We start from the raw sequence: 13,028 nt of genomic DNA, 5'->3' as shown, positions 1-13,028 counted from the left end.
CGAACGTCCACATGGTCGGGGGTGTACGTACGGCCGTCGATTTGTTGCTGCACCGTCATCAACACTTGTTTTGTGACCGGTGTTCATGGTCCGGGTTTCCACCAGACTGCGTGTGTTTCGGTAACTTTATGCCAAATTTGCGTGTGTTTGTATGGGTGTATGTGTGTTTGGTTTACGATTCGCGGATTCCACCGGTTACGCTCCGGCGAAGCGTGTCACAGAGCCGCGTAGAAAACTATCACCGTTAAAACACACGGCTGTTGCGAAGGTGGAAAGCATATGTTATATTTGGGTCGGGGTGGATGGATTGGTGGCACAGTCAAGGGGAAGGCAGTTAAAAGCCAACCAAATCCGCTAAACTGCTGTTGCTGTAGACGAGCGTGGAAGCCGGTTCTGTTCGGTAGAGTGCCGGCTAACGCAAGGAATTAGAATTAGTGCTCAAGGCCCCTGTGCATTGGAAGGCTTCAATCAATGTCTAAATCCCTCCATCACGTTCCCGTGCGCAATATCTCGATCGTTCTCGTCAACGCGATCACGAGTCAACGAACTTGCGTACTTGGCGTGAGATGCTGCAGCTACCAGGGATCATCCCTAAATTAGCCACACGCGTCCCGCACGATCTCACTCTGCCCTCAATTTGGAACTCTACCCCTATCACACGCGCCACGCTCGTCATTTTGCAAACGGCCACGTGCTGACCGGAACAACACATCAAAAAACCCCGCAGATACGGCGGAAGTGATCAGCATCGGGGTTTGTTTTTTGGTACCTTCACCTTACATTCCTTGGCATTCATCATCGCCGGTTCAGCAAAGGGAGAATGAATTTTATGTTGTTTGGCGTGGCTGTGTGAGTGGCTGCTAACTCAACTTTTAAATTTAGAAATGTTGCGGGCAATGCGTATCGAAAACTAGAGAGGTTAGATATCACAAACCATCAGTGATACACGCTAAACAGCCTGGGAGCAGTAGCAATGTGTGTTGGTAGGGTGTGTGGAGTGGATGCTGACGAAGGGATATGATCATCACCTGTTTCGGCAGTATGTTAATCTTGCGTTCCCCTTTAAGACCGTGGACATTAGACGAGATCCTCTTTGTCGTAGCTAATCGCTTCCAAGATTCCAGTGTTGTGTTGGGTATATCTGATTGAGATTCATCCAATCTGAGATGAGAGTTTGAGAAGATATTCCTTCTCTACTTTGAATATTCTTGAATTCTTTTGAGAGTTGATACCTGATTTGAATGACTCCTAACTAAAGATTCACATGAAAGACTCTTCTCTTCAACACTACCCCAAGTTATGCTTCGAGTTCAACTTTGTTTTTACCGTGACCAAGAATTCAACCAAAAAACCATCTGGTTTTCTGCGCGTCTTGCTAGAATGTGGACATCGCCGTGCGTCTTCTGCTGAACGGTCGGCTGAATTTATCGTTCGAATTTTTTATGACCGCTTCGCAGCACTCTTCCGGCATTCCGGTACGGAGGAGCTGTTTATTTACCGTCTCGCATCAATGTTTTTTTTCTTCGCTATATCTTCACCCTTACTCCCACTGGTTTGGGACAGTTGCAGCGATGCTTGTGTGAGGAATGATTGGTAAGCTGGAGAGTAAAGAAACATGTGATGGTATTTAACCGTCTTCGCTGGGCCATCATGCTGGGCCCCTGGCTGCGTTTTGGCATCACATCAGCACCAGCACCAGCTATTTTCGTCCCCACGGGTAGGTCCAACAAAAGCGGCTAGCATAGTAGTTTGTCGCCTGCCTGTACAGGGGATTTTGCCATCTTGGACTCCGCACAGACGTTAGTCGTCTGGAACGAACAGTAAGGAAGGAGCCTCGCTTAAGTACGCATAATTATAAATGGCTTGGAATGAGCAGATTTTTCAACCCAGTACAAGTAGAAGGAGAGGTGGGGGGGAGGGAAGGAGAAGGTGAAGAAGGGGTTTTTCTGTGTGGTTTTATTTTTCGCTTCGCTGTCACAAAATAAACAAACTGTGATTGCTGGATTTTTCCAACCCCCTCCAGGGGGTAGAAATATGCCGGCCACCGACACGTGCCGCTACGGATGGAACCAAACACAGAAATGCATTCATGTTTTATTATATCGATATTTTTTTTGCTTTGTATATTTTTTTTTAAATTTTCAAACACAATCAGCTGCAATGAGTAAAATTTCACAAACAATCAATCTCCCCCCCCCCCCCCCCCCTCTTTTGCAGACTCATCACTCATATTGAAAAGCGCCCACGGGACGAGCTGAACAACAACGTGCCTGCCGTTTGCTTTGTGCGGTCAATGCAAAGACACGTGCTGATATCAGTTCGATATCGGTAGGAAATACTCTGGCAAGGTGGTGGCAAACACACAGGGCACCCGAAGGACACCGAGAGCGGTGGGCAAGAAGTACTAAGCAGACCCGCTCGCCCCTACTCGCCCCATCCCTTGCACAAATGCACCAACATCAACGTCAACCGTCAACCTTCCGCGTACGTACTGCATCCGTCCATCAACTCGTCGCCGCGCTGTGTCCGGTGTTATGACAGCTGTGCGTATCGCCGCCACCAGCAGCCGCTTCGGTTAGGGTACGTTGACCGGCCGGATAGAATGCGTACCATTGTGTGGGGGTTTTTGTTCTACATCACGGGCTATCGGCACACTTCCGAGCGAAAGGGAGAGCAGACGGGTAGATATCGGCACGCAAACCCTTGACCTATCCCCGGAGCGCAAACCACACAGCGAGCGATGATAAGCGACCCGAAATGCTGATAATCGCTCACGAGTGAGTCGCTCCATTTTGTTTTGGCCAAAACCAATACAGTGCTCAATTGCTGTGGACGCCACAAAGCCGATAAGGATTGTTTGGGTCAAAATTACCTGTGGCAGTGGCAGTGTCGTCCAGATACGTTTGCGAGTACCTTATCACGGTACGCACGCGTGTTTAACAAGGTCAAGGAGGAACTCCTGCTTGCTGGCGGTGGGATAAAGTAGGACACAGTGGGAAACACTAGCATGAAAGCAGAGCGATAGTGCGTTGTGTGATTAGGTTATAGACATTGGAGATTAGATAGAACGTGATGTCCGGTGATCGGGGGTTTCACCGTATTGGCATGTCGAATTAGACATTGAGTGTCTAAGTACCTACTCAGACGAGTCGAACTGGTTGTGGCGCCATTAGGCGTCACGTGTCACTGATGTGGGGATGCAAGATGCGATCCAAACTGTAAATAACCTCTCTCCAAATTCCACCACGATGTCAACATGTCACGGTTGCGGCTTGATCTGATCGATTTGAAGGCTACCCTTCGGTGTAGCTCTGATTGATACGTTTGATTGTTCTACACCAACCCGGGAACATTCATGCATTATCTGCCAGAGTGATATGGTGATACATCTTAAGATCTCCCCTCCTCCACATCATGGAGATGCTGCTGAATGTCACCAGTTGTTGTGAGGACAACCGCAACGACAAAAACAGAAACATCTCAGAATTCTTCGCCTCATTGAGGAATTCCAATGCGTGGTAACCTTCCCGTTGGGGTATTATAGTGCAGCCGATAGTGATCGACGTGCCTAGCACTGTTGGCAATGAGGGATGTAGGGCGATCCGTTTACGCCCAATTAACTACTTATAAAAGCACGCTAATTGGTAGGGCCATTGCCATTGTTTACTCCTCAAGCAAGATGGTGATTAATGGTGACGAGGAGGTTTTGAAATGTTGTACCAAGCGGGTAGGACGGGTTTTGTTCCCCATTCCCCAGAAGCATCTGGGGCTCTGGACGTCCCTTTTTGGGGAAGGGTCAAAAATCAATTCCGTGGTGCGTACCACCATGTTTAGCCCGAGTTGGGTTTATCGATATCAATTTGCTGTTATTGATATAACGCGAAGCACTGATTCTGATTGCGATGCGAGTAACGCATCCACAGCGAGCCATTAACGCAATCGAATGTTACGCGGTTCTCTGTATACGATCTCGACCTCGTGGTCGCTGATCGTAACCGGGATGATACATTGCTTGTTTGATCAATTAGCATCACATCTAGGCGCAGCGGACGACTGTTACCGAGGAAGCTTTTTATTGGTGATGATCGGGATATTTGTTTTTTTTTTTCAAGTGTTCGAGATACCGATCAATTCTGGCCTCATTGCTCTGGGGCCATTAACAACCCAGCAGGGCTTGCGGTTTTGTGGGTATCGCGATGCGTGCGTCATTGGATTTAATATCAGAGCGTTTTGGCGTCGAATTAGCGGAGGCACGAGGAGATGCGGTTGGTGTGACAGAAAGAGAGAGAGAGAGAGGGAGGGATTGAGAGAGAGATAGCGCAACAAAACTGAACCATAAATAAATAATAGCCGCTACGGAGCTAGTTGTGACAGTTGAGGATGTTGCCACCAATGCCAAATCGGGTCGTATTTGATCGGCAGTCTCCATCGGGAGTTGTCGCACAAAGAAAGCGTTCGTACGCGCCGGGAAGAGATCTTTAATCATTGAAAAGGTGAGTGTGGATTGATGGGGATGGGTTAGGGCCGTGCGAAAAGCACGTGCGAAATGACGAGCCAGAAGGTTACGGCGAGATGAAGGCTGACTGGTTATCTTGTGAGGCACACGTTTACACGGCGGTTTTTTTTCCTTTCCCTCCTCTGGGTGCTTTTTTTCTTCTGAGCGTCATTTCTCGAGGAAATGTTTACCGACATCTGGGATATTTGTGTTCGTTAAAGTTTCGCCGACTCTGTAAGAGTCGTCTAAAAGATTCATTTTGCAGAGTTCAATTGTATAGTGAACTCTTGGTTGATTGTCTTTTTCTTTCCAAAAACTTCACAACTTCTGACAATTCAACATAAAGTTGTTTAATTTAAAAAATATATATTAATATTTATCCTTTTCTCTATCTATTTTAGGAACGAACTTCAATAATATATAACTTCCAAGAATCGAAGACGACTGGAAACAGAAAGGCAGGCATATTAGAGCCTCCGGTTAACAAACGTCATCTGGTGTATTGCAAAGCATGGAAAAATTGAAAGCCGCTAAAAAGGTCGCCCCGGACGGGGGCTGGGGATGGATGGCAACGTTCGGTGTAAGCATGGTGAATGTGAGTATCGCAGCCACCGGAAGCTAATGGTGGCCGCCCTACGGGTTCCTATCCCTTAACCACGTTCAAAATTATGCCTTGCTGATGCCGCGTGGATAACTAACCGAAGACGATGGGCCAGCAGAAAACAAGCCAGCAAAGGAGTCTAAAAATAATGGCACAGCGTGAGCGTGTCCACCGAGAGTGATCGAAGCATTGTCGCGCCGTTTTTGGCAGCGGTGTGAACTGTGTGCCCGATAAACAAAGGAGCTGGGTGGACAGAAAAATGGGAAAAACGCAGGCGCGCAATCGTGTTGATGTGTTGATGTGTTATCATTTGCGGCGGTTTGCTTGCCCAGCTTGTTAGCATGCTTGTTAGCTATCATGATTTGTGTTTGCTTTCGCGCCATATCATGCCTGTCCGACTGTCTGTGTAAAAAAGGTTTAACGAAGTAAAACAGCACACACTCGTCGATCGGGGAACGTCTCAATCGATTCTGCAGCTTTGCGTTATCTATCGCTTCGATTCGGTACCGTTTAAATAATGCCGATGGTTTTATCCGCCAGCCGTTTGTTGGTATTTCGTTCGTTAGTGGTACGATCGTGCCTCACACTCGAATGACAGTATAAGAGAAAGTTAGATCACTTTGGACTTTACTGTAGTTTACTTGTTTAAAATTTTATCTTATTTACCTTTAATGCGCACGATGTACGATTTAACTAATTTAGATTATTTAATGTTTTTAAAATCGGTCTGGATTTTGAAATTTATTTTCGTTATTTTATTTTATTTAAAAAAAACTAAAAAGAAGTCATCCCTTCTTAAACAATTTGGTTAAAACTACTTACAAGACACTTGTCAAATTGAATAAAAATTTAAAATTTTAATTTTAACTACACATTACATTAACTGAAAATCGAGTTCCATTTTCAGTTAATGTAATGTGTTGTTAAAATTAAAATTCTTAATTTTTATTTAAATAAATACGATCACTCCGGAGAACGAACGGAATCCAACCAACCACTGAATTATACCGTCACTGTTACTGTTGTCCTAATCCTATTTCGGTGTTAATTTTCATTTTGAGTTTTAATTATTTTCTTCTTTTCTTTTCATTTCCGTTGGCCGCAAACTCGCTTCTTGTTGCGTTTCGCTTGTTTTGTTTTGGTTGTGATTTTGACCCCACATTCACCGATGCCCATGCGCAGTTGGCTACCCGGTCGATTGAACCCTCGTTTGGGTTGCTGTTCGGGGATCTGCTCAAGGATATGCAGGTCGGTACGACCGGTGCCGCCATCATCATCAGCACGCTCGATGTGATGATGAACTTTTCCGGCCTGTTCGTTGGGCCGCTGCTGAAGGAGTTCTCGTACCGGAAGGTGGCGATCGCTGGTTCGCTTCTGTGCTGTATCGGGCTCGCACTAACGTCACCCGCCACCAATATGGCGCACATTCTCGCCACTTACAGTGTGGTTAATGGTAATATAATCGCTTTTTAAAATGTCAAAAAATCAATGCTCTACTGTTACTGTTTACTCTTTGTTTTTTAGGTGTGGGCGTTGGGCTAGCGACGTCCGCCGCGTTCGTCGCCCTTAATCACTACTTTGCGAAGAAGCGTGGCCAAGCGGTTGGGCTCTCGATGGCGGGTACGGCGCTCGGTATGCTGATAATGCCGCAGCTGGTGCGCATACTGCTCGAGCTGTACGGTTTCCGCGGTGCGGTGCTGGTGTTGAGCGGTCTCGCACTGCACGCGACGGTCGGTGCGATGCTGCTGCAACCGATCAAGTGGCACCTGAAGGAGGAGGAGGTCGACATCGAGCTGGTGGAGGCAACGCCACCGATGGGCATCATTCTCGAGCAGGAGGACGACGATAATGATTCGCTGCCGGAGATAAAATCGTTGCTTTTTCCGCGGCGCGTCGGCAGCGAACGGAAGCAGTCGGATGGAGCGGCCGCAACGGCGGGTGCGAGCGGTTCGGCGGGTGGAGCAGCGGCAGCCACAGGGAACGGGACGGGAGTCGGTGGTGGTGGTGGGGCACCGGGTGGTTTACCGAAAAGGCCCACCTTTCCCCGCATCACATCGTCGGTTAGTGTGCAGAATCAGGGCGGCGTTGGGATGCGGACGCGACCGTCCTTCCCAAGGATCGCATCGACCGCTAGTATGAGCTTGGCGTTGCGTCGACGCCGTGAATCGGTCGTTTCGCAGCTGTCGACGATGGACTTTACCGGCAGTGGAAGCTGCATGCATATCCACGTGGACGTAAGTAACGCTATGGACAGGTTTGGTGGGAAACGCTCGTTCATAACAGCCATTTTGTGACGTTCTAGACGGGTGATGCCGATGCGGAAGATGTCGACTATCAGATCATAAGGCGCGTCAACACGCACGTCGGTGTGTCCACGCTCGGTTCGTTCGCACGCGTCCCGTCCCGTTCGTCCAAGCGGCTGGAAACGGTCAAATCGGAGCTTGGTCTGGAAATGGTCAAACCGAAGGTGTCGTTTCTGCAGCGCTTCACCGCGCTGATGGACGTGGGGCTGTTGCGTGACGGCATCTATCTCAACATCCTGTTCGGTTTGTCGATCTTCTACGTGGCCGAGATGAACTTCAAGATGGTGACACCGTTCTTTATGGCTAGTCTCGGGTTCGACAAGAGTGACACCGCGTTCGTGCTGTCCGTGTCGGCACTCACCGACATCGCGGCCCGTATCATTGTGCCACCGATCGGCGATCGTCTCAAGATACGCAAACGCTACATCTTCATGGTGTCACTGATCTTCGTCGCGATCACACGATCAAGTGCGTATTCCAATCGGCTGCTGACAGGTTTCGCCTTTATTAACATTGCTTTCTTCACCCATTTTAGTCGTTGCCCATCAGCGTACGTACGCGGACGTGATGATATGGTTGTCGGTGACCGGATTCTTTCGCGGCGTTGCCCTCGCCAACTTTACGCTGTGCGTGTCCGAGTACTCGTCGCTGGAGAAGCTGCCGGCCGCGTTCGGCTGGCATATGGTCGGCAAGGCGGTGTTTGTGATTGCGTTCGGTCCACTGATCGGTGCCATCCGGGACTGGACCGACAGTTACGCGATCTGCATCCATTCGCAATCGTTCTGCATCTTTCTGTGCGTGGCGGCGTGGTCCGTTGAGCTGCTGGTGAAACGATGCCGCACCAAAAAAATCGTCGAAGCAAATCCCACCGTATAAGAGAGAGAGAGAGTGAGGAGCGTATGGAAATGTTTTAGTATTTTTTTTTGGTTCGCTTGTCGGTATGTTAGTTTGAATGCGTGTTTCCTCTTAGCTATAGTGTCATGCAGGAGCAGCGGCTCTTGCGTGTTGATCGTATCTTAATTCCGAAGACTGCGATAGTAGCGTATGCTTTAGTTGGTAGCGTATAGGAATAAATCAGTGGGAAGGATGACGAAATCAAGATCAGAATAAATTAATAAGTGGAGGAGTGAGGGAGGTTCATTCCTTTCCCCTCAAGGATATCCCCTAACTTCGAGCAATTGACGAACTTTTACAGAAAGGTTCATTCGAAAACTAGAATTATGCAGTACTAGCGGGTACTTAACGATCGTGTAGAAGGGTTTTAACGACAGAAAGCGTCCAACGTACAGTATTAGGCGCGGAACACTATATTTTTTTTTTTTGTAGGAACTGATTAGGAACAACATCTGCTCTGCAGGGCAATTTTAATACTAGCATGTGGTTTATACACTGGCATTGATTCAAACGATTGAAACACTCCAGGAAGGTAAGAGGTAATGATAAATGAAATATAGTGGCCAAAACAATCGGACATGAGTTTAGGTCTCCAACACCGCACCGAGATCTCGTGGGGAATATACGGTGGCCGATCAACAATTATGTATTGCAAATGGAAACCTTAGCAAACCGAGCCGGCTATTGGTGCAATTGCCAACGAATGATACTTAGGAATAAAACTAACCTAGCTCAGAAGGTATACTTCAATAAGTCTTCCTCTATCTTCCAAAATTGTTTGAGTTTTCATTAACACTAGATTGCCCAAAAGGTTGCTGATTGATTTTTACTTTGTAAAAAAAAAAATACCAAAGTTTGGATATTTCAAAACCAAATTTTTGAGTTCATACTATAGAACAAGATTGATAGAACTGATTTACACTGTAAAATTAATTTGCTGAAAATGTAGCGTCAAGTCAAAGATACTTGTCCGGGCAATCTAGTGTTAATTGAACAATATTTCTCAAAGAACACTTTCGCATTTATTTCGTACAGGCGTAAAATGTCAAGATCCGGTTTTATGCGGCTAGCAATGTAAGATGTCAACTCAATGGAGCCAAAACCGTCCGTGTGCGTGACCTACATCGTAGTCAAGGTTCAGTTCCCGCCCCTTCATCTCGATCGATGGGATCATTGAAGGCTCCCTAACGATGGGCTTCGCAATTACGGGCTCCACCGATAGCGGGTAACCGGGATGGCACGCTGCCCCGTGGCATGCTATCTCCCTCCTGTCCGGTTCTGATTGGCCTGTGGGACGGGATTACGTACTTCCCCTGCGCATGGCATCGCAACTATCATCGAAGGGGAGTTAAAATTATAGCACAGGATTTTATAGCACCCGAAACGAAGCAGAATTCGAGCAGTTGCATCCGCTTCGTACTGTGTGTGGCCACGGATTCGTTTCCGTGTCAGTAGCGACACAGCACGCTTGTCGGAAGGATGCTCACCGATGCGGCCAGCGTACGTGTGGTTTGCCCCCCCCCCCAAAAAATACACGCTCCCAAACACGTCAACCAGTGCGCGATGTATAATAAAAGTCAGTTGACAAATTGCACCTATCGAGCGGGTAGGTAGGGCTGCAATCGAGTGGTGTTGGGGGAGCGGTAAAAACTGAGGTAATGCGAAGATGAACATGTTACGGGCGTACGGTAGATATTGTCACACCGGCATTTGCGTAATACAATTGGTTGCACGGGTAGATTGCCTAGAAATGGGTGCGAATATGTTACGCTTTCCATTTCGGCGATGGTTTCATCACCGCTGGAAAATAATACAATAAAATCACAACCCGGCCGGTAGATTGATGAGCACCATTTCTATTTTATGATTGTGCAATTTTTGTTTCGTTACGCGAGATGCAATGGGTGTCTTTTGCGCTGGCAGATGTATATGACAGTACGGCGTAGTCAAACTGGGACACCTTGGAGATGTATTGTTTTTCAACGAGTCCCGCGTGTCATCGTGGAACCTTTCATATTCACCCATGACCGGTACGATATGCTAGAATTGAGGTAGTTAAATTTGCTTTCTTTATGATATCTAAATTTGATATCTTTATGATATCAGTCAAACGAGCAAATTCCTAGTGATTTAGTTTTCTGTTCAATTCTGAACTTGAAATAAATATTTTGTACAGAGATTCAATTTCTATGAGGCTTTTGTAAGGACTAAGTCTAAACTAGTTTTATAAGATTGTAGCTTTTATTTTCCAATTATCATAAATTCTGTTTTCACAATACAAGAGTACCTTCAAAAGAACCAGTGCCGTCTATGTCAGAAGTCGTATACCTAGATCCACGATTACATATACCAGCCAGTCATCAAAGTTGCCACCAAAGTGTCTTAGTTAGGTAAGATAGTGCCAAGGCCGGAGTCTCAAGTTCGACTGTTTATACCTTCGTAGCAGTTAATTACAATAAATCCTTATCCTATAAATTCATATTCCCTATAATTCCTAATTAATTATAGCTCAAGTCGGTAATGCTATATTTGCAATGCGTTTTGCATACATATTGGCGCCAATAACCAATGTTGTCTATGTCAGATCTTCGTTTACTTGCATCAGCTAGTCACCAAAGTTAGCATCACGGTGTCTAAGATAGGTATTCCAAGTGCGAGGACGAAAAGATACATGAGCACCTTAATCTAGCGTAGAGCCTTGATAGTTACAAAGGGCTCTTCAGACATTTCCATCCAACTTCACCTGGAATGGGATGTAGAGTAATTGCTCAGTATATTAGAATGGTATTGTGCACTTGGACGGGATTTCCACAGAAATTTATTGAATTCTTCAAATCTTCAGTAGTTTCGATAACTATTGCAACATTTATCGATACATCTGCTGTGAAAAGCTAAATGTCTTTAAACTAATTGTTTTAAGATCTCCTTAAAACTTTTTCGATTAACAAAAAAACGCTCAGTTTGTAATCTGTTAATTTAATGGAACTATAGACGTGACATCCTACTCTACATGAAGAATAGCTGTTATCTTACAATGCGCAACATTTTAATGCGAACATTACGACTCGGGAAAGCGCGAGCTTTCCATCATTTCGCCCAACATGCCCAACCCGATACGATCGGTACGGAATTCGCCTGCAATTCGAACCAATTATTCAATCTCAATCAATCTACACTCCGTGTACATGTTTACCACCCTTTTGCGGTGGCATTCCAACCAGTGCAATCGACAACAAAAGCGGCACTAGAAAATGCCTCCCCGTAGTTATGTACTAAAAAACAGAGAAGTGAGACAGTGAGTGAGAACGAGTATGGGAGAAGGGGTTGAAATCATAACCTCTTCACACAATAGCTGTGAATACGGTGGGTTCGAAACGGTGTGCGTGCAGGAATTTAATCAAGTCAATTGGTTCGATGTCAATCTCTGAAGTACATGACAGGACGGTCGGCTGACCCGACGGTTGACGGATGACATCTTGTACGCCTCGTCCGAAAAAGGACACGTTATGAGCCATGGCCGTCTGTGTGTTGTGTTGTGTCCCATCGATGTCCGAAGAGAGGACTCACACCCGGGTGATTTAAATGGTGAGGGGCACGGACCATTCGGACCGATGAAATGTCACTGCGAGGAGTGGACGCACCTATAAAACCACCCCCGGTAGCGTCTTATTATTAATTGACATTATGAGTAATGTTTCCCAACTCCTTCTTCGCATTGTTTCACGCTCGTAGATGGCCGCCTGCTTGATGGTTGGGTGCAATCGTCTTCCGAAGTTGCCATACCATTGATGACTTCTTGTCTCCAAAGACAGACACACACACACACATACGTGGGCGCGCACCGGAAGCGACAACAAACACGTTCAACCGAAATACCCCGGGTACGTCATGTGAAATCCCTTTTCCATTTTTCAACTGACACTTCCGGGTGGAGGGAAAGGTGGAGACACCGAAAACCGAACTCCGAATAGGAAAACCGGAAGTAGCTGAGAGAGAGAGAAAAAAAAACAACCTCCCAAAGTTTTATTAGATTTTGATGCACTTTCACGGGAAAATGAAGGTTGAGGATAAGAATGTTGCACCGAGAGTGCAGCGACGTTTCCGGATTTTGGGCTGTCCGCTGGGAAGGGAGGGAATAGGGGGCGGTTTTTGGAAGTGCCATCTTTGACGGCACTTCAGCTGTTAAATGATAATAATGGTGCACAGCTCGTACGACGGCTAGCGCGTCAGGGATTTTCCGCGCTCCATCCTCCACAATTTCACTCCGGGAAAAGGAGCAAAGGAAGCGAAAGTAAAAACGAAAAAAAAAAACACACACACCACCACCCCCCCCGGAAGATGTTTTTATTTGCTGCAACAGAGTAGCGAGAAGGAGTAGAACAAAAAAAAATACAACAAACCACCCAAAAACGGCGTTGTGTGTCTTTTCCCGGTGTGGCAGCTGAAAAACTTGCTCCTCATTCACCACTTTCGTCTTCCACCAAGGGGGTAAGTGAAAGGGGAGGAGAGACATAAAATAAACGGGAAAAATCATCGGAAAATCTGCACCGAACCTTTTGCCCATTTGCAGGTGCAGCAGTACCACGTGCCAAACCTCGGGTGCGGAAGGTGTGCGGGCTGGGAAGAATGGCCAACTTTGGCTCCATTTACTGCAAAGGGGTGAGGGGGTGGTAACGCTGAAAAGGTGCAATTTATTTTCATTTTTCGCTATTATTTTAAGTGCTTAGCAAAGTGA

At 46.6% G+C, this 13,028-nt stretch overlaps 1 protein-coding gene across 1 annotated transcript; it reads left to right on the top strand.

Moving 5' to 3' along the window:
* The first annotated feature begins 4,391 nt into the window (after positions 1-4,391).
* Positions 4,392-9,019, top strand: LOC128306653 (uncharacterized). Its single transcript, XM_053044225.1, has 6 exons — positions 4,392-4,493; positions 4,897-5,090; positions 6,279-6,549; positions 6,621-7,330; positions 7,399-7,867; positions 7,935-9,019. Exons 2-6 carry the CDS (start codon positions 5,007-5,009, stop codon positions 8,273-8,275), a joined length of 1,875 nt encoding a protein of 624 aa, XP_052900185.1. The 5' UTR covers positions 4,392-4,493; positions 4,897-5,006; the 3' UTR covers positions 8,276-9,019.
* Positions 9,020-13,028: the final 4,009 nt, after the last annotated feature.

Source organism: Anopheles moucheti, chromosome X (genome assembly GCF_943734755.1).
Source record: "Anopheles moucheti chromosome X, idAnoMoucSN_F20_07, whole genome shotgun sequence".
Classification (NCBI taxonomy): Eukaryota; Metazoa; Arthropoda; class Insecta; order Diptera; family Culicidae; genus Anopheles; species Anopheles moucheti.
Note: the sequence above shows the minus strand (reverse complement) of the source record. Positions and strands in the feature narration are given on the sequence as shown.